This window comes from Pundamilia nyererei, unplaced genomic scaffold (assembly GCF_000239375.1).
Source record: "Pundamilia nyererei isolate P.nyererei 1_Seehausen unplaced genomic scaffold, PunNye1.0 scaffold00022, whole genome shotgun sequence".
NCBI lineage: Eukaryota > Metazoa > Chordata > Actinopteri > Cichliformes > Cichlidae > Pundamilia > Pundamilia nyererei.
The window spans coordinates 4491723-4511330 of NW_005187423.1; the positions used below are offsets into that span (position 1 = coordinate 4491723).

Genomic DNA, 19608 nt, shown 5'->3' on the forward strand with positions numbered 1-19608 from the left:
ATTAGGGTGACCCAACCTTTAAGAGTTTCAACCTCTTCAGACTGAAACAGCAGCCATTTATGTGATTCAGCCGTGATTCATAGCCAACAGTCCTTTACACAACAACGACAAAAGTCACGCCTAACAAAACCTACGTTAGATGTCACGACAAAACATTCAACCAAAGCACAAATGAGCCAAACCACGTGGCTCATTTGTGCTGCGAGAATCCGACCACAGCAGCAAATCAAAGTCAACCAATCCTTTCATATGAATGAATGAACATCACACTCCACGCTGCAGGCATTCAGAAACACTCACAGCAACAATGCAGGCAAGTCGGGACTGTAATTCACCCAGGACACATGCTAATGTTAGTACTTGAAGATGTAAAGTAAACATCATTAAACCTTAATCCTTGCCAATAAACACTCTTTGTTAGTTGCAGTAGTTCACAAGTGCCACGATTTCTTTTCATTAAATACCTTTCACCCTCCTTCTTTTCTGTCAGCTTAGGCCTGCTGTGGAGCTGCTTCATAGCAGACACTGGACTGATGTTATACTTCACTGATCCAGGAACAGGCAGGAACTGATTTCTTTTAGCTGTGCTCGCTTTTTGGAACGACCCCGTCCTTCGAGCCATCATATCATCTTTCTCCGGGTCAGGCGCAGGCACATTTTCACCACACTCATCCTCATTATCACCGTATTCCCACTCTCCCTGAGACGCTGATCGGATCACTGTTGTCTCAACCTGCTGTTGAGGTGCTTCCATGGGCTGCTGGTGCTCCACTCTGTGACAAAAAGTCTTTTAACTGAAAGAACTAAACACCAAGTTATAGAACCTCTTTTATGATGCAAACAACACCCGAGCTTGTTAGTTGCATCTGCACCCTGTTAGACACACTCCAGATCACAGCTCAGCCCACCTGACGTCCAGTTTCTTGCTCCTGTCTGCCTGCACTTTCTTCTTGTTCTGCGGAGCAGCGTCTGTGGTTACCTCTCCCTGTGTGCAGCGTTTGGAGGAAGGCAGAGGTAGGAAGCGGTTGTAAGTCACTGTAGAGGCGCTTTGTTTATGGAAAACTCCCGTCCTCCTTGCCATCATGTCGTCTTTCTGAAGATCTGGGACTCTCCCCTCTTCTTCTTCCTCCTCCTCCTCTTCCTCTGATCTCCCCTCATATTGAGCCAGGCGGGCATCGATCTCAGCGGGAGTGGGAGTGGCCTTGGTGGTCCAGGGTGGGAGGTCATCAGAGGGAGAGGTAGTTTGATTGGGGTCAGCTCCAACTACCTGGCTGTTGGAGTATTGCATAAAGGCTCAAACTACAGCAGCAAAAAACAGGTCACGTGCACCTGCAGATGACCCAGATATGGCCACAAAGCCCAGGCATCGACATGCAGGAAAGCACAGCAGCAAGAGCACAGACCAGAGAAGAAAATATCAACATTCAAGATTTAGGGGGGAAAAAGCACACAAACGTGACAAAGGTACAAAACTAAGATATTCAAGAGGTGTTTTAGTTATTATTATTATTATTATCATCTTGTACGTTTGTATGTTCATGGCTGACGTATTGTGACAATCTCCCCCTCGGATATTAATGGCCAGAAAAGTGCACAACATCAACAGATGTTCACTTGATGATGAAAAATGAAACACTTTGTTTCATATTTTCATTTTCTATTTTATTATACATCTGTATAATAATATAATTAATTGGGACAAAAATAGACTGAGCATCAAATTCTAGTCCTTGAATGTGAGCCAATGTTTGTTCCAGATTCGAAGTGACCATCTCAACGTGTTCGAGAAACATGATGAGACATTGCTGAGTCAACACCCTGACAAAACTGGTCAAAATTTGCTCTTTAAATAAGTGAGGCCATGACTTTTCTTAATAACTAAATCATTTGGCTTTCATAAATCAGATTTAAGGATAAATCTGCGACAGGGTTTTTCCTGCAGATAAAAAATTCTGACAGCCTCTTAGAGAGAATGTAGTCAGAGCCAAAGGAAAATCCCTTCAGTTTGTATTTTTTGTATTTGTGACTGCATTTAATTAAGCACATTTCTATTCATCACATGCTCATAAGCAACAGGAACTTTACTATATGTATGTATTAGTGCTTGTGTACATGGTCTTCTGTTAAAGGCTCATTCTGAACCAGGAAAAACCCCTACAGCTGACGTATGAGCTGCCCGGCAGATTTATCAAGCTCCGTTTGCTGCAGTATTTACTACATGCATGTGTGTGTGTCAATGTGTAGGCTTTCCTTGCCCATTAAAACTACAAGCAAATCAGGACATTGCAGGAAAGACCATTCAAACTACCTATTATACAAATTCAAGTAGGAGCAATGCAACAAGTGATGCAGCACAAAAGCTTCCCTGGTGCGATCCATACTAATGCAAGCGACTTGGAATTCAAACCACTAAGTTGCCTCTGTTTGGCCGCGTCCATACCTGCGTTCCCACTCTGAAAGCTGGGAGCCCAGGCCAATGGTAGGCATGGCTACGGTTGCCTTGGAAAGGAGTCGTCTAAGTAACTCCGTCTCCTCGCCTTCACTCGACATGACTGTGTCTATTGGCTGCTCGATCTCAGTCACGCCCCCAAAGGTCACAACTTTGCCTTGACCTCGTCCAGCCTTTGCTGATCCGCTGAAGGGACCTCCATAATTTTTCACCAGGCAGGCCTGACACACGGGGCCTGGGCTAGTATCACTGTACATACAGTCTCACAAATTAAGACCCACAGCCACAAACACACACACACACACACACAACACCAGCAACACCACAAGCAGGGGGAAAAGAAATAATGAGCAACTACAGACGGAGGATGAGACTGTGAAAACAAAAGAAGGATTACATGGAAATGTTGAGTCAGATAGTGAGGATGGATGCACAAAAGAGGACAAAGCATGGGATTTTATATCCAAATTACTCAAACACTCATGTTCGCACACAGACACAGACACACACACACACACACAGTAAGGATTAGATCTATTCTAGGTGGTCACATTTTCTGCTCACTGCTGCTCCTCTGGGAACACAAAAAAGTCTTTATCCTATCTAATGACATCAGCACAGGCGGAGAAAAACAAAGCCAAGTAGTGCTCGCAGCCAACAGTCGCCTCTTTTTTGGTCTCACACACGGTCTCATACACACCGGCCAATTCCCTGCTCCTTTTCAAGTCCTGTCAAAGAAGACTGAAGAGGACTGAAGTGCACAATGATGAGGAGAACAAACAGCAGGCGAGAACACAGGGGGACAACAGAGACGAGGGAAGAAGGGAAAGTCCAGAGAGATGTAATTTAAAATTACTCTAAATATCTAACAGTAAGAGACTGTTGGGAGGGCTATAAACGTTATTTAATTTAAAGGCTTAACTAGTGACAGCTCACATTGTTGATGATTATTTAATTGTTCGTAAATGTAATAAATGTGACTATGATACGGAAACGTCTGTCTGTTTGCTTGTTTGTCCGCAAACTCCTCCTAGACCATTAGGAGTTGAGCCACTAAACTTGGTACACAGATACATTTAGGCCCCTGAAGGTTTTTATCTATATCAGATACTATGATGTCATCGTGTTGTCTAGCAACCACCTAGCAAAAGGCTAAAGGGACCCTTTTGTTCCCTTGCATAAACACTGAAAAACACTACTACGCCTAATGTTTTTAAACTTTTATCAATGTGATTAAATATGTCACTTTGCCAACAGCACGAATGAGCCAAATAGTGCCGTGGCACAGGTGTGTAGTAAAATTAGTGTTTGACATTTTGAGAACTATGCTCACTTGCCAGGAACAAGATCCAAAAACGGATACCACTGTGGTGTAAGGTTATTATTGTTTTTTTTTCTAATTTAGAAAAAAAAAAAAAAAAAAAAAAAAAAAAAAAAAGGTTATTATTGTTGACCAAAACTTAAAACTTAGTGTGAATTTTTAAAAAAACCTAAATCAAAATAAACAAAAACATGCTTTAAAAAATGAAAACAAACAGAAATGCTATTGTGCCAAAAAATAATATTATAGAAATATGTCTTCAGAGGAGGCTTTGTTAGATATGCTTATTGAGACTATGACGTCTACAACACAAGGTTTGTACTACAATACCTGTTCTTATCCTTATCAACTAAAATAATCAAAGTGACACTGAAACTAATAAAACATACACTGTAACAAAACATTTTATACAATAAAAAGCTGAAGTGAAACAAAGCTACTCTGAAACTTTTTAAAACTCATACCTATCTCATTTATTATCATTTATTATCTCATTTAACAATCAAGTCTGAAACAAAATCTCTGAATTTTCCTCTGGCTGTTTAACGGGCTGAACGTGTTGGTTTTTTTTTACAATTATTTATTCTAAAATTATAATTTCACTTGGCTGACACAAACTGAATCTATATTGCTTCAGCTAAAAAATGAATTAAACACTTCTTTATATGAGAACTGCTTACCAATAAATAGTTTGATGATCTGATGAAGACTAAAATAAAACAAGAAACACACCCACCCACACCACCCATTCTCTTGTCACCTCTTAAAGATCACACACTTTGCATACAGCAGCATTTACATGCATTGTCTTGCGTGTTTGCTGAAACAGACTGTGTGTGTTTTGGGCACCTTGGTTCACTCATCCTGAGTCTCTCCCACTTCTGCATATCTGCCTGGCTCATGGAGGAAGACACAAAGCTGACCGGGCCGTCCCTGTGAGGGAGGGGCCTACTCTGAGCCCGTCTACGAGCCAGGTCGTCCTTCTGCTTATTAGGCATCGCTTTAACCTTCCCCTCGTGTCCCTCGTCCTCCTCATCCTCCTCTTCCTCGTGGCAAGAGGGAGAGTTTAGGAAGGGGTTGTCTTTGCGTGTAATGATGTCAGCAACCGCCTCCTTCTCACTGTCCAACCACAGAGCCAGTACAGCAGCATCACACGGCACACATCAAAGTGGAGCGCAACACATCAAACCACAAGTGACCGCAACAGGCAAAGAAACAAAGAGTGAGAAGAACGTTTAGAGGTGAGCGAGAGTAAATGGAGTCAAAACAACACCACGCTTTGCTAACCTGATCTCCTTCTCCTGAAGCATTTGCTGCGAGGCTCGTCTGATGCCCTCCCAGCGCTCTCTGTCTTTATCGGTACATAATGGAGGAGGGATGAACTGGTGCACTTTGGGTGCGACTGTGCCACGATGAGCTCGCCTGGACGCCAAGTCATCCTTCTGGACATCTGGAACTTTACGCACTGCTGCTTCCTCTTCCCCGTCAGAGGGGGAATCCCACGCAGACTTCTGGGAGCTCAAAAAGTCGTTATCACGGCGGAGGATGATGTTCGGAGATGGTGACCTCGGTTCCTTTTCCTCCGTTTCGGGAGGGCTGGGGTTAGAGACGGGGTAGTGCAGCGAGGCAGTTTCAGAGGATAGTAATGTGCGGGTTTTGATTGACATGCGCCCAAACGGTTGTTAGTCCAGGTCAGTAGTCAGATGTGTCTTTATGTGTTTTAGAAACATGACACAACCACACAGAATTCCCATCAGCTGAAACCTCTATCACAACACAAAGTGACATGGCTTAACTGCTCCTATATGTCTCTTCTCCATAAAACCAGCAATGACAAATCAGTTAGTTCACAGTCACAACAGACATCAGTGGGCTATCACACAAACATTCTCCTTAAAGCAGCAAGACAGTTACAGGCAGACAGCATCACTAAGCCAAAGGTTCATCCAGAGCACCTGTTTCTACCATCAGAAGTTCATGTTAGTGCATGTAAACAAAACCGTTTCTCCACCACAGCAGAGGCAGGAGTTCTCATGCCCATCCTCCCTGACCTGCTGTAGCGAACGACAGCAGGAAGAACTTTAATTCCCGCCTTCTCCAGCTTCTGCATCCTCCTCTGCTCCAACACTTCCTGGGTGACCACTTCCTCTTCCTGTTTTTCCCCATTGTTCTCAGGTGCCCAAGTGACAGTCTTGGAGGTTTTGTGGAGGAGTGTAATTTTTTTGCATTGATCTGCAGTAGCTTGTGGCTGACTGAGGAATGGCAGGAAGATTTAAAAAAGCACATTTGTGTTTTTTGTGTTTTTACCTCTTTTTTCACCTCGGTTTTTGTTTTTCCACAGTGACACTTGTATTGCTTTGGAAATCATTTAAAGCCAAATAATTTATTTTTAATATGTTGCTCATTACCTCCGCTGCTCTCTCTCTTCCGTATGTGGTTTTCGCCGTGGAGTTGGGACGTAGGAGGTGGCGTTGGTTCGGTTAGGAAGAAACTGGTTAAAGGGGACAGAACTTCTTGCTTCTTTGCTGGAAGTCCTTCTGGCCAACATGTCATCCTTCCGCACATCTGGCTTCCTGTTGGGGGCATCGGCCTCCGAGTCGCTGCCTCGCCCTGGGCAACAAAGAGCAACAGAGCATTACAGAGAAAATAATGCTGAAGGTCGTGCAGTTACTTCAAATTAGGCCTTCGATATAACACATAGAGACATACAGGACCCAGTTTTCACTGACACTGAGATGCAATCTGTAGTTGACTCTTATCAGGAGAAGAGAAACGACATTTAAATGCAGCCAATACATTTTAAAGGCCACTTCAGTTCCTCCTGGTAGCTTAAAAAAGACTCATCAGATTCTTACATAGCAGGAGTTTGCCTCCCAGACTGCAATCTAAGATGTGGTTAATGTTGTTAAAAGGATGTATTTCAACCCAAACCATCTTTTCCTAAACTTGCCCGAGCAGAGCTATTTCTCAAATCTAACCAGACTGCAACTGAAAACTGAAAATAACATCAAAGAAAGGAATGCCTTCTGCCTCAAAGCCCTGACAGCAAATATCTCCCACTAGCCCAACCAGCCTTCATTCACAAAAAGTGACTGAAGGCAGTGACAATCCCCTTTGGCATGAATCCTGTTTGTCAACAAGTTCGACAGGCTCCAGATAACTAATTTGCACATTAACAACCACAATAAGTGCAGGATCAAGATAATGAGATTAGTACCAATTATTTATACCAGGTGCGAACACCCACGGATGAGATGTCATTACCCAGCTGAAGCACTCAGACACAGATCACATGGTAATCTTTTGTGTAAATGTTCTTTCTAAATGTTGCCAAAGAAACAGTAACACCGTATTTTTTTATTACTTGTGACATGATCATTATAGATACTTTTAAGCATTTTATCAATTTATAGCAACATCACAAAGTCCTTTCTACTCCTACCTCCGTGACCTAAAGGAAATGTAGGGAATAAGGCTATTTGTGGTTTGGGGGTAGTGTTTTTCTTGTAACCCTGCTGAGCATACGGTACATTATAGTGTCGACATAAAAGACACAAACAGGATGTCTGTGATACCCCCTCCCTCCATCACACACACACACGGCGTGTGACAGGCAGGATGTTAACCTCAGCCTGTGTCTTTTCACAGTTCCAAACCTCTAGAGACTGCTACTGAGACCAACAGCTGCTGCATCTGGGATCCAAAACACACACATACATGCACGCACACACACACACACACACACACTGTGATATTCAGCTGTTGCCCTCAGCCAGTCTGACCAGTTGCACTATATGAAGGTTAAACAACCAACATGCTGTCGAACAGCAGTGAGTCTAATTCTGGACGAGCAGATTTGTATTTAAAGGAATGCTGTAGTTGAGTATTTGGGTATCTACACTTTTGCAGTTTTCCTTTGAGAGTCATTTGGGAGCTTTGCAGGCCATCAGCTTAGCAACAAAGGCTTGACACAGTAGAAGTGGTGAGAAGCAAACAGCTCTCTGAAAATATAAAAACAGGATCCACTTCAGAGGCATTTCATCAGAACTGACCGTCGCTGTTTCCTCGATTCACGACGTCGGGAGAAGGGCTGTGCTGCGAGCGTGAGCCAAAGGAATCCAGACTGGCAAGAACAAAAGGACACATACCAGAATACATTAGACATGATGTAACTGAAGTCACTGATGGGACACTTGTTTGAACACAAATGGAGGTCAAAAGCTGTGCAATTCAGGGTAGACCAGGGGTGTCAAACATAAGGCTTGGGGCCCAGAGTTGGCCTGGCAAAGATAAAAGCAGTGCAGTGCTCTCTTCTGATACACTCTAACATCAGAACAAAAACTGTGTGCCGGATGCTTCATGGCATGGGTTTCTGCGGGCTGAGCAGCTCTTGTAGGTGTGATGGATAGATGGACCATTACTTTTGTCCATATTTAGATCCATGCCCCCACCTCCATTTAAAAATAAGGTGTGAACACCTGGTGGGAAGGGAACCCGTTCTTTCTCTGTGACATCATACAGAACAAAGCGAAAAACTCTGTATGAATGTCGACAGCAGTCTGAAACCTGAGCCTCGCAGCCCCCACTGACCTTTTTATTATAAACTTTGGCCATGCCTAATATAAGCATCTGCCATCGTTAGGAAATTAGGAATAGCATAATAGGTCCATTTTAAATACCCTTGTGCCTGCAACAGCAAATTATACAGCATGTTCAGGAGTGTTGACAGATGTGTCTCACCTGTCTAGGGAGTTGTCTCGAGTGTGCCGTGGCGGAGAAAGGGACTCACTCCTCTCAGAGTCCCAGCAGTCATAACCGCTGTCTCTAACACTGCGCTTCTGTGAACTGTCCCCTCCTTCCTCGCTCTCCTGCACACACATCAGGTTAAGTAAATTAAGTAAGTAAAATTGTATTTGTAAAGCTAAAACATAAAAATAAAAATCAACCAAAAGCATGTTTAAAAAGATGAGTTTTTAGCTGTTTTTAAAAGACACCACTGAGTCCACAGATCTCAAGTTAATTGTATCTCAGGTTAATATGCAGTCGACTGTGTGAAGCAGGAGCAATGCATGATGAAGCTCAGTTAGGGGTCGTCAAGTCTAAGAAGCAAAAACTAGAAAAGGGTATTTTATTTAAACAGACTTGATTCAATGGAGTCCACAGATCCAGTCTGAACAATTTTTCATATCCTGTTTGCAGGTGTTGTTGTGTAACAAAAACAAACCCGTCTCCTGTTTCCCATCTCGGACACCCCAACAAAGACAGGAAACTAACAGGTCCATCCCCCACACCATCTGCCATTCCTGTACCTCGCTGTGATTTCACTCACCAACTTCATCTGAGCAAGAAGCCCCTCGAACTCCTTGAGGTTTAGAGTAGGCCCACTATAGGAAGCACAGCCACTGGCAGCTTTCCCCAACCAGTACACTGTGTTCAGCACCTGAGAGACACAGCCACAGGGGTTTAGGGTATATTTATAAATGCCAAAAAGACTAATACTCAAGCTAACGAAAGAAAAAAAATGATAACAACTCACATTCTTTAGTTTGCGGTTGCAGTCTGAGTCCCTAACAAGAGAGAAGAATATTACTATTGCATGTTACTCTGCTACTGTAAAAAAACACAAACCACACATTTGCACATTCACTCATTTACTTGAGGTTAGCTCGTATGGAAGTGTCCTGCAGGTCCCCTGGGTCAAACAGCTGGGCGCCCTTCAGGCCCAACTCCTCGCAGCCACGCAGAAAGACTGACAGGTTATCCTGGAGGAGACAGCAACAGGCGGTCAGTTCATCACTTGAACAGGGGTGATTTACAGAGATCAGTGTCGCACTGGAGAGTGTCTCCTTACCAGCCCGGCGATGGGGGTGGGCAGCCTGTTGATCTTCTTGACGAGTCCTGGTTTGATCGCACTTAGGAGCCTGTGTAGAGGAGGAGGAGAGGCCGAGATTTATTGAGTCTTATGGGAGTTTGTGCATGTTGGTGATGTTTGAGACATCAAAAAGTGATATGAAGTGAGGTCACAGGCTTACTCGCATAACAGGATGCCGTTCTCCAACGCACTGCGGAAGTCCTTGTCTCCAAAGCTCTTCCCGGTTACAGCCTGTGGAAGAAGGACAGGAAAACACAGATGTAAAGGTGGTGGATGGGAACACAGAGAGTGCAGCTCTTTGCATAAAATGGGTGAATATTTCTTTAAAATATCACAGAATAAATAAAACACCTGTGGATTCTTCTGTATGATCAGTTAAAACAGGCCAAAACTCATCAACATGTTCTATTTACAACATTATATAACACAGAAAAGAAGACTGGTATTCTATTACTGTTGGTAGAATTAATCAGCAAATATTTTTCAGCTCTTTAGTTAGAATAAACAAGCACTGATTAGCATTAAGATGCTAATGTGAATGATATCGCTGCTTTACCACCACTTGTCAGATCAGATCACAATCTGGTCTTTCTTCAGCCCACACATAAACCCTGTGTAATGAGGCGGCTTGTCACCACCCGCTTATTCAAGAAATTGTCTCTGGAGGCTAACGGGTGTCTTAGGGAGTGTTTCAAGTGCCCAGACTGGAGTGTGCTGCCGGAGTCACAGGATAACAACATAGATGTGGACAATGACAGCAGGATGGACACCATCAGGGACTACATTAGCTTTTGTAGGCATGCTGTGGCTCCAGTTAGAAACATGTGGCTGCTTTCCCAATAAATAAATAAATCCTGGATCATGAAAAAGCTCCTTAACTAGAAAAAAAGCAGGCATTCGAAGAGGAGGACAAGGAGAAGCTCAGGTGTCTGGAGTGGGAACTGAAGAGAAGCCTGAAGCAGCCAAAGGAAAGTGGTCCTGGAATAGTGGAAAACATCCTCTCTCAAACCGGCGCTCAGAGTATATTGACCGGTTGAGAAAAATATATGACCTTAACCTACCAAATTATAAAGACCCTGGAGTGTCTGGCCCTCCCCCTCATGAGTCTAGGCTTCGTGTCCAGGACCCCTCCAGTTTTTGTCACCAGGACCACATTGTATACAGTCCTTTACATGCTGCACAGGACCTACACACACCTAGAGAGCCAGGATGCATGTGAGAATCTAGTGTATTGATTTCTCTAGTGTTTTGGACAAACTCCAGCCTCTCATATTGGAGGGGTTGGGTGTGGATCCCTTCCTGATGTCCTGGGGAACAAACTGTTAGCATGACCTCAGTTCGTCAGGCTGGTCAACTGTGTTTCTGGGACGGTGAGGTGTGATACAGCGGGCGCACAGTGGCCTGTTTTAGCACCATTCATGTTAACACTATAAACAGCGGACTTTAAATACATGCAAAAATACTGTGATGACACAGTTATTGTGACATGAATCAGTAGTGGACAAGAGCACTAATACAGGAACCTTGGTGAGGCCTTCAGGGACTGATGCAGTGGGAGCTGCCTCCCACTTAACACAACTAAAACCAAGGAGATGGTGATTGATTTCAGTAGAGCTAGAGCATCCCATCTGCCAGTCTCCATACAAGGCAAGGACAGGTCCTATTGGATGGCAAGTTGGACTGGTTGCTGAACACCAATGCTCTCTACAGGAAGAGACAGAGCCGCCTCTTCTTCCCACTGAGACGGCTGGATAAGCTGGTGGAAAAAGCCAACTCTCTGCTTGGCAGAAGGCTGGACTCACTTTTTTACAAGTGCTCTTTAAATGATCATAACTCTCATTCAAATGGTTTCATAAAGAAGAGAACACAAGCTTTACATGAATATTTGGTTTATCGTGGTAGCACAAGGCATTCATGAGATAACGCTATCTGAACACAGACAGAAAAAATCAGCCCCACGTAGATTTTATCATGCACAAGTCACAATACCATGTTCTTCAACTGTTTTGGGCTAGAGAGAAAATTTAAATGGCTCCTGAATGATGAGAATTGTTTTGTAAATTTGCAGCAAAATTGATAAAATATGTCCATTAGGCCTGTATGAAACTGTGGTGAAGAAACTGAAACCTATAATGGACAACAGTGGACACTCTGGGAAGTGAAGCCACCTAAAACATCATCTCACACTCGTACACATTCTGCCTCCTGCATCAACCTGGATGGACTGCACCTCCTGTTTTTACCACAATTTCTTAAATTATTTTACACATCTAATCCTTTTATGGTTATGACTGGAAGGATGATTGTTTCTTTAAAATGAGCTCCTAGGTATATGAATTTCCCCTTGGCGATAAATAACATAGTTCTCTGTCTAAGAAAGATGTCACCTGGCGGTTCTTCCATCATTATTTGCAGCCCATATGTGAAGCATTTACTCACAGGACACATGCTTACACAGGCCCTGGATTTGTGCCTTTCTGTTTTCCTGACAGAAGAACCTGCTCCTTCCCTGCTCACCCTTCCCCCAGCATTTTTTCATCAGCTGAAACCAAATTAGAATGACGCCACGTCGCTGACACACTGCTCAGTGTCCTCTTTCAATTTTATCCAAAATGTTCCCATATGCCGCAGCGATAACCTCAATCCTCTAACCTAGGCTCTGATTTGGACTCTATCCTGTAGGAGAGGAGAGAATCAGGAAAACCAGAGGGGATTTACCGCCCTCACACCAATGCACCCGCACGCCATGCTTTCAGGAGCAGTTGTGTAACCAGAGGCCAAAGATGAATGAAAGAGAAGAGACCAATGCTGTTTAGACATTTAATCCAGATTAGCAGAGATTACAGTTAGCACCCAAACCGTTAAATGCAGGCCCACACTCTCTGATTCTGCTTTTCACATATAAAGACTGGTGGCAAATTACAGGATACATACCAGATTAAAGTTGATCACTGAGAATTAATTTGAATTTATTGGCCGGCACCACTAATTAACCTAACCCTACAAAGTACATATACAAGTATGTTGGGTTGTGGGAGTATGCTAGAGTACCCACGCAGACATAGAGAGAACATACAAACTCCATTTACAATGTATTACATTAAAAAAAGAGAGAAATTGAAATAAAATACAACATATTTTATTTCAATTTCTCTTTTTTAGTTCCACTGCACATATTGTTCTTGAAGAAGAGCACACACAAGCACAGTGCATCTGTAGCTATGAAAACAATATCACTTTTCTTTATTGTTACATAAGTGATGAACAGATGTTTCCCACTGGCATCCACTTCTTTTTCTTGTCTTTCATCACTCTGTGTGTCACTCTCTTACACTCACCCACCCACAGAGAAACACATACATAAAGCTTATATTTCTATCTTTGTGAGGCCCCTCATTCACACACAACATCTCCTAGCTAAGTTCTAAACTCTAATTCTAAACTGACCCTTGAAGAAAAAAGTGTTAACATGAAAGCAGCTCTTTGAAGATACATCAGGAAGAGAGGAGCAGTCTCTCCTCAGTACAGGGTTTTAAATGCAGGCTGGTATTCGTTAGGTGTTTTAAAGACTGTAAAACATTTAGAGCACAGCCATGTATAATTTACTCTCAGAGTAGAGTACTGTATTTAGGGGAGAGCAGGACTACTGTTTGTGTTTTGTATAGTTCATGTGCGCGTGTGAGTGTGTGTTTGTGGAGGAGACAGCAAACAGACAGTGGGTGGGAGGTGGAGGTGGTTAACGATTGGTTATGTGAGCTGAAACTGAAATAAATGCAGCGATTAAACACAGTGACTAATGTAAGTGTGCATGTTTTTGATAGAGAGCTCAAAAATATTGAAGCAGAAGAGAAAAGAGAAGATGCCAAAAGAAGAACTGGGGCTTTATGTATTGTATGTATTCATGTTAGCTACAAAAACCCAAGCCAAAGGCCTCGGAGGTATTTCAGCGCCAGTAACAGTAATTCGACCCTCACTCATAGTGGATCACTCTGCTCACCCTGCGTGAATGGCAGCAGCAGCTACCACTTAAACCCTGAGGTGTGTGTGTGTGTGTATGCGCAGATGGGTAGGGGAGATGCAGAAGTAGGCCAAAGTACCCTTTATTTTAACAACTGAAAAGATGGAAAGAATGAGAGAGCAGACACATAGGAAGCAGAGGAGGAGAAAAATATCATGTGCTGTAATCCATTTAGGTGGTAAAAGACAGGGTTTCACAGGTCAAGACTAAACATGATGATAATTTGGGGCCACTTTGCTAAAGATGCAACTGTCAGGAAACCTCCTGAGTTAAATCTACATATTATTTTCTTTCCAAATATAAATGTTCTGTAATCTTGTGAACCCCCCAATTTATGTTAAATACAAATTCAGAGGCACTTCATTATGTAATTCCAGCTCACTTGTTACACAAGTATTACTTAATAAATGATTAGGAAGTGTCAGACCAATATTACACCCAAGGTTATATTCTGTGTTTAACATCCATCCATCCATCCAACCATCCATATTTTAATGAGGTGATGCTTTTCTTTGTGAAAATAGACTCAATACAAATTGAACATATCAACTTATAATGAAAGAATTTTCAATTTTCCCACAAGATCCAAACCATGTCTAGCCAGTAATGAGAAATCAGGGTCATAGAGGAGCTGGAGTCTATCCTAGCTGCCATAGGGCCCCTGGACAGATTCCCAGTCTGTCACAGGAACAGAGAGACAGCCAATTTAGAATCACCAATTAACCTACTAAACTCCACAGATGGTGGATTTAAACCCAGGACCTTGTTGCTATGAGGCAACAGTGTTAACCATAGCACCGCCATGCTGCCCCTCTTTGTTCTTTGGTTAATTATACTAAGTACTATACCAATGAAAAAAAGAAATCTATGTAGATTCCTTTGCCCCTCAGCCTCCTGGCAGATATACCTGTGGCATCAATTTCAAAATCCTACGTCACCTCATTCATGAGTTCACAAGATTTTCAGAAAATTTGACCTCTGACCTTGAGGTCAGCAGGATTAGAATACATCTGAGATTTCTAGAAGATATCCCTATGTTATCAATTTGAAACTCCAACACAACTCATTCTGAAGTTATCATATTCACAAACTTAGGTGTCCATACTGGTTACCCACCCACCCAGCAGGGTAACAACAATAAAAAAAAACGTTATCCATCCGTTTTTTAAAGTATGCAAACCAAGAGATAAATCGGCCATTGACATTAGCAAATGTCATCTTATTTGCCGGCTGATCTCTGTCAACTATGCTGGTGCCATCCAGTATTGAAGCTTCCAAAAACATATTTAGACATTTTTGATAACTTAATTTACATTTTACTGCACTATGTAGATAAACAATAGCTGTGTTCACTACATAGACCCACATCTTAAAATTTTATCACATGGTCAACAAGAATAATACTTGTTTAAATATTTCACTAAAAATATGGTTGTGTGTAGATTTCGATGTGCTTTGAACCTTAAACTGTAGTACTGTTTCATGCACAAGAGACTAATACCACATTACCACATCCAGTCACAATTTGGTTTTTGTGCGTAATGTGTAAAACATGAGAGTGACTTTCCATAAACCAAAGAAACCTCTGCTAACAACGAGCCTGTGCGAGTATTTTGAAATTCTTTCATTCCCCATCTGATGCATGGAAAATCCATGAATCCATGCTCTCACACTCTCCCGTGCAAGCCCGGCTGGCTGTCTGAGACTATCAGTGTTAATCTGACTTGGACAGCTGTGACATCTGGCACACACACGCGCACACACACTTATTCAGGCATACACATTCTTCAGTTTATTCCCCATGCATCTGACTCTATCTCTTGCTATGTGGTGTATGCTGATGAAAGAAGAGGCTCACGTTTGTCTCTGAGGTTCAAGTTGAGTTTAACCTGCTCAGCAGCTGAGACTGTGTATGAGCCCTGTGACACTCCTGCCTTGTCTTGTCTATAAACAGATAGAAAGGCCCTGTCGGTGCCAGCTGAATTTCCTGCTCGGGTCATTTGATGATATATAGCCTACTGCCCCCACTGGAAAGAGTGACACCTGAGAGCCTGCCCGTGTTATGTTCCCATAGTGACCGGTGTCACCCGACCGGGGCGTGTCCGAGGAGTGTGCAAGGCTGTCAGGAGTATCATGCATAGCTGATTGGCATGCGTGAGTGTGCATACACTTTGCATAGTTTACAGACATGGCAGACAGGCACTGAACAAGTTGCAGGGAGTGTTTGGTGGCATGGTCATCTCTGAATCCCCATCCCCACCTGTGACAGTGTAAAAATACCCCACCAGAAATAGGTTGAGCCTGAGCAGCCTGAAAATAACTGGAGTATTAGGAGGCAGGAAGACGACAAAGCGAGAGGAACACTGAGCAAAGACGCAGGAGAGATTAAGATTAAGAGGTGGGCATTAACCTAGACTAGACTGTGCCTGCTGCTGAGGGAAAAGCTAACACAGTCCACAGTGTAGGGTCAAAAACTATCAGGTGCTGAAGCTGTATATGTAGTTATGAAAGTGACAGATGGTCCCAAAAAAACAAAGAGGACTCAGCCAACTGCAGAAGGGCTTAAAAATGACTGTTATCTCCAAGATTTAGAGTATTAGATAAATCTGAAAGTTGAAGACCTATTTTCTTCTCAATAAAGACACAGTACTGTGTTTTAAATTCTCATCTCAGTACTTTGAATATACTGCTGTCTTTACAAGTTTGGAGGCAACACAACAATGCATATGTAAAGTTATTTATCTAATGCTTATTAAATGATGATACAAGTCACAATAAATGGGGTGCATATAAATAAAGCACACACAGCCTGAAATACAATGATGAATACTTCAAGTTATGGATAAAGCTTTCAAACTTTTTAAACATGAACAAGTAACAAATCTGCAACTCAACAAATCTGAGCTCATCTATGAATTATCTTTAAAACAAATCCATTATTCTCATGTTGACAACAACCAGAAGTACCCCATTATCACTAATGCAGCTAACGGACCGTCAGTCCTTTTACTCTTCTATCCTGTTAATCATTATGCAACCCAATGGGGTCCTGACCTCCAGATTAGGAGCCACTGTTACACTGAGTGCACTGGCTGGTTGTTTAATCTCTGATTGGATTTCAGTCTTATCTGTATGCACTCATTAAAGGCCTGTTCACTTAACTGTTTGGCTATGAAGCTTTCCTGAATCCAGCTTCTCCTCGACAAAAACACGAGTATTATTCAGTATTAGGTGTGCTTTCTTGTATAGATGTAACCCTTTGTAGCCTCGACGTCAGGACTGTCATTAAAAGAGGACAAGTACTACTGAGGACAAAATAGATGTAGAGCTTGCTGTGCTTCAAATTTGGTCGAGCTTCATTGCTGCAGTTTTTCACATCTCATTGAGGACAGGACACTGAGACTTACTCTATATTAAAATTCAACCAAGTGTGAGCTCCAGTGCTGTGAAAAAGTAATTGCCGCTGTCCAACTGCAAAAGGGTGACTCGAGTAAATACAAAATGCAGTTTTTAAATGATGATTGAGGGAAAACAGCTATCCTAATTGCCCCCTCAGCCTAATAACTGGTTCTGTCACCCTTGGATGCAAGAACTGCAATCAAGCACTTGTGATAACTGGCTGCGAGTCTTTCACACCACCGTGGAGGAATTTTGGCTCACTGTTCTTTGCAGAATTGTTTTAATTCACCTACACTGGATGGTTTTCAAGCATACCCAAGTCCTACTTTGATGAAGCTTCCTCCAAAAACCTTCATTTTATTTATTTATTTATTTTTTTGAAGCCACTCAGAGAAGGACTTGCTGGTGCATTTGGTTATTACCTATCATGTTCTTTTCATGAAATACTGTCAGTTTAATGTAGATGTAACAGGACTTAAAGCTTCCCAAAACTTTTGTGTTAGACTACAGAATATTTTTTGTTTTGGGTTGTTTTGTTTTTTTTAAATAAATGGGAGCCTTTGTGTTCTTTATGGTCAGTAGTGGGTTTCTCCTTTTTTTTCTCCATTTTTGTCCTGACTCTTTCTTATTGTTGAATCGTGAACTCTGACCTTAACTGAGGCAAGTGAGGCCAGCAGTTCTTTAGATGTTGTTGAGGGTTCTTTGTGACCTCCTGAATGAATCATCAATACGCTCTTGGAGTAATGTTGTGAGGCTGGTCACTCCTGGGAGGGGTTCACCACTGTTCCAAGTTTTCTCCATTTGTGAATAATGGATCTCACTGTGCTTCACCGAAGTCCCAAAGCCTTAGAAATGGCTTTGGGACTCTTTCCAGACCTATATATGTCAATGACTTTGTTTCACAGCTGTTCTTGAGTTTCTTTAAATCGTGAGTTTGTTGAGATCCTTCAGTTCCTTTAGTTTGCTACCTGTCTTTATTAGACAGGTTCTATCTAAGTGATTCAACAGGTGTGACAGTAATCAGGCCTGGCAGTGACTAGTGAAATTGTACTCAGCTTTCAAAAAAATGTGATTAATTACAGTTAATTCTTGATTTAACAAGAGGGACAGTTATGATTTCATATAGAGGTATCTCATAGATTTTTCTTTTCCCCTAAAAAATTAAATCATAATTTTAAAGATGCATTTTGTATTTACATCTCTTCTAAGTAGGACCAGGTAGGAAACAAAGTTAAACATTTTAAGGGGCTTTATCCATAACAGCATCCTGTTCTCTCTCTACCAGAGCCTGTGGCAAACTGGCTAATGTACAGGACAGCCAGCACAGTCTGTGGGAGTCTTGTGAAAACACAGCATGGTGTGAGGCTAAAGCCAAAACTTAACATTAAAAAAATAAAAATAGTCATTTTGAAGCAGCTCCAGTCCTTTATCTCCTCTATCTGAAATGCTGGCTGGCAGGTAGCTGAGCCGCTCTGGAGGTATAAAATAGGTCATAAGGCAGCAGCTCCGCGGGCAAACCGTGATTCACCGCTCAGGCTGATGGAAGGAGGCACTGTATCCGAGCAGATGATGGTGGAAGCGATGCAGCAAATGATAATCTCATCCGATGCGATCAACCGTGGGTACAGTGAAGCATCTCGTGCGTGAACACTGGCCCGGTTTCATAACCATGGCAACCGGAATCCCCTCGCGCCTCAAAAAGGGGGGCGTTTCTCCTCCTAGCAAGTAGAAAACAGGCTCTCCATCGTCCCTACACAAACAGACACTCTGCGAGCTTTTACTTCATGATGACGGTTTATTTTCGAGCCCGAGCGGCGTTTAAAGTCCCTACAGAGCAGGTGTTGGCGTTCAGTGTCATTAGGACGACGACACAGGTGAAAACTTTTCACACGCACAGTGGCTGTTGTCCCACACGGACACCGCATCGTCCCCCTCCTCCCAAACAGGTGACGATGCGCCTGGGGTGATTATTTATACCCCCGCTCACAGCGTGTGGCTATATGACCCGTTTATGTCCCTGGTGTGCAATAGCAGCAGGCCTCTGAGCCCCCCTCTCCTCACTTACCTCTATCCATTTCTGAGCCTCCCGACAGGCTGGTTCGGGATGGTGCTGCTCCAGCGGCTCCTGCTCCCGCGGGGCATTCGGTGAATCTCCAGAGGCACCGGGGCTAGCCATCTCCGGACAGGCCGAGACCAAAGCCGGACGATACGGTGATACGTGATAAGCCTCCCTTCAGATGGTCTGTGTCCGGAGCCCGTTATGTTCGTCCTCGCGCGCTTCCCCCGCAACTCCGCGCTCTGTCACGGCGGGTCCTCTCGTGCTCCGCGCGAGCTCTGCGCAGACTGTGGCGCAGAGACAGACAAGCGGCTCCTCGCGAAACGCGAACCAGGCGCTAAAAATAATGACTCTTTTCCGCCGAACTGCGCGAGGCTTCTGTCCTCGGCCCCCGCCGCGCGTTTCGAGAAACGTGAACGCGCAGGCAGGAATCTCTGCGGGGGAGGTCGAGATAGATAGGAGAGATGCAGAGAGAGAGAGTGATGAGGGAGGT

General features: G+C 43.2%; 1 protein-coding gene across 4 annotated transcripts in view; it reads right to left on the reverse strand.

The window, feature by feature from the left end:
* Window positions 1-19608, reverse strand: part of LOC102205590 (LIM and calponin homology domains-containing protein 1-like) — a 31169-nt gene extending 11561 nt beyond the window's left edge. For 3 of the 4 annotated variants that reach the window (XM_005726992.2, XM_005726993.1, XM_005726991.1), the window contains exons 1-15: window positions 19125-19608; window positions 9803-9873; window positions 9622-9691; window positions 9426-9532; window positions 9307-9337; window positions 9100-9210; window positions 8511-8638; window positions 7823-7893; window positions 6179-6380; window positions 5822-6022; window positions 5058-5366; window positions 4620-4889; window positions 2441-2698; window positions 909-1271; window positions 465-773 (exon numbers count right to left, since the gene is read on the reverse strand). In XM_005726992.2, the coding sequence (XP_005727049.1) occupies window positions 465-773; window positions 909-1271; window positions 2441-2698; window positions 4620-4889; window positions 5058-5366; window positions 5822-6022; window positions 6179-6380; window positions 7823-7893; window positions 8511-8638; window positions 9100-9210; window positions 9307-9337; window positions 9426-9532; window positions 9622-9691; window positions 9803-9873; window positions 19125-19235 (2612 nt within the window). In that variant the 5' untranslated portion in view covers window positions 19236-19608. The remainder of the gene's footprint in view (window positions 1-464; window positions 774-908; window positions 1272-2440; window positions 2699-4619; window positions 4890-5057; window positions 5367-5821; window positions 6023-6178; window positions 6381-7822; window positions 7894-8510; window positions 8639-9099; window positions 9211-9306; window positions 9338-9425; window positions 9533-9621; window positions 9692-9802; window positions 9874-19124) is intronic. The other variant, XM_005726994.1, reaches the window with a different exon arrangement.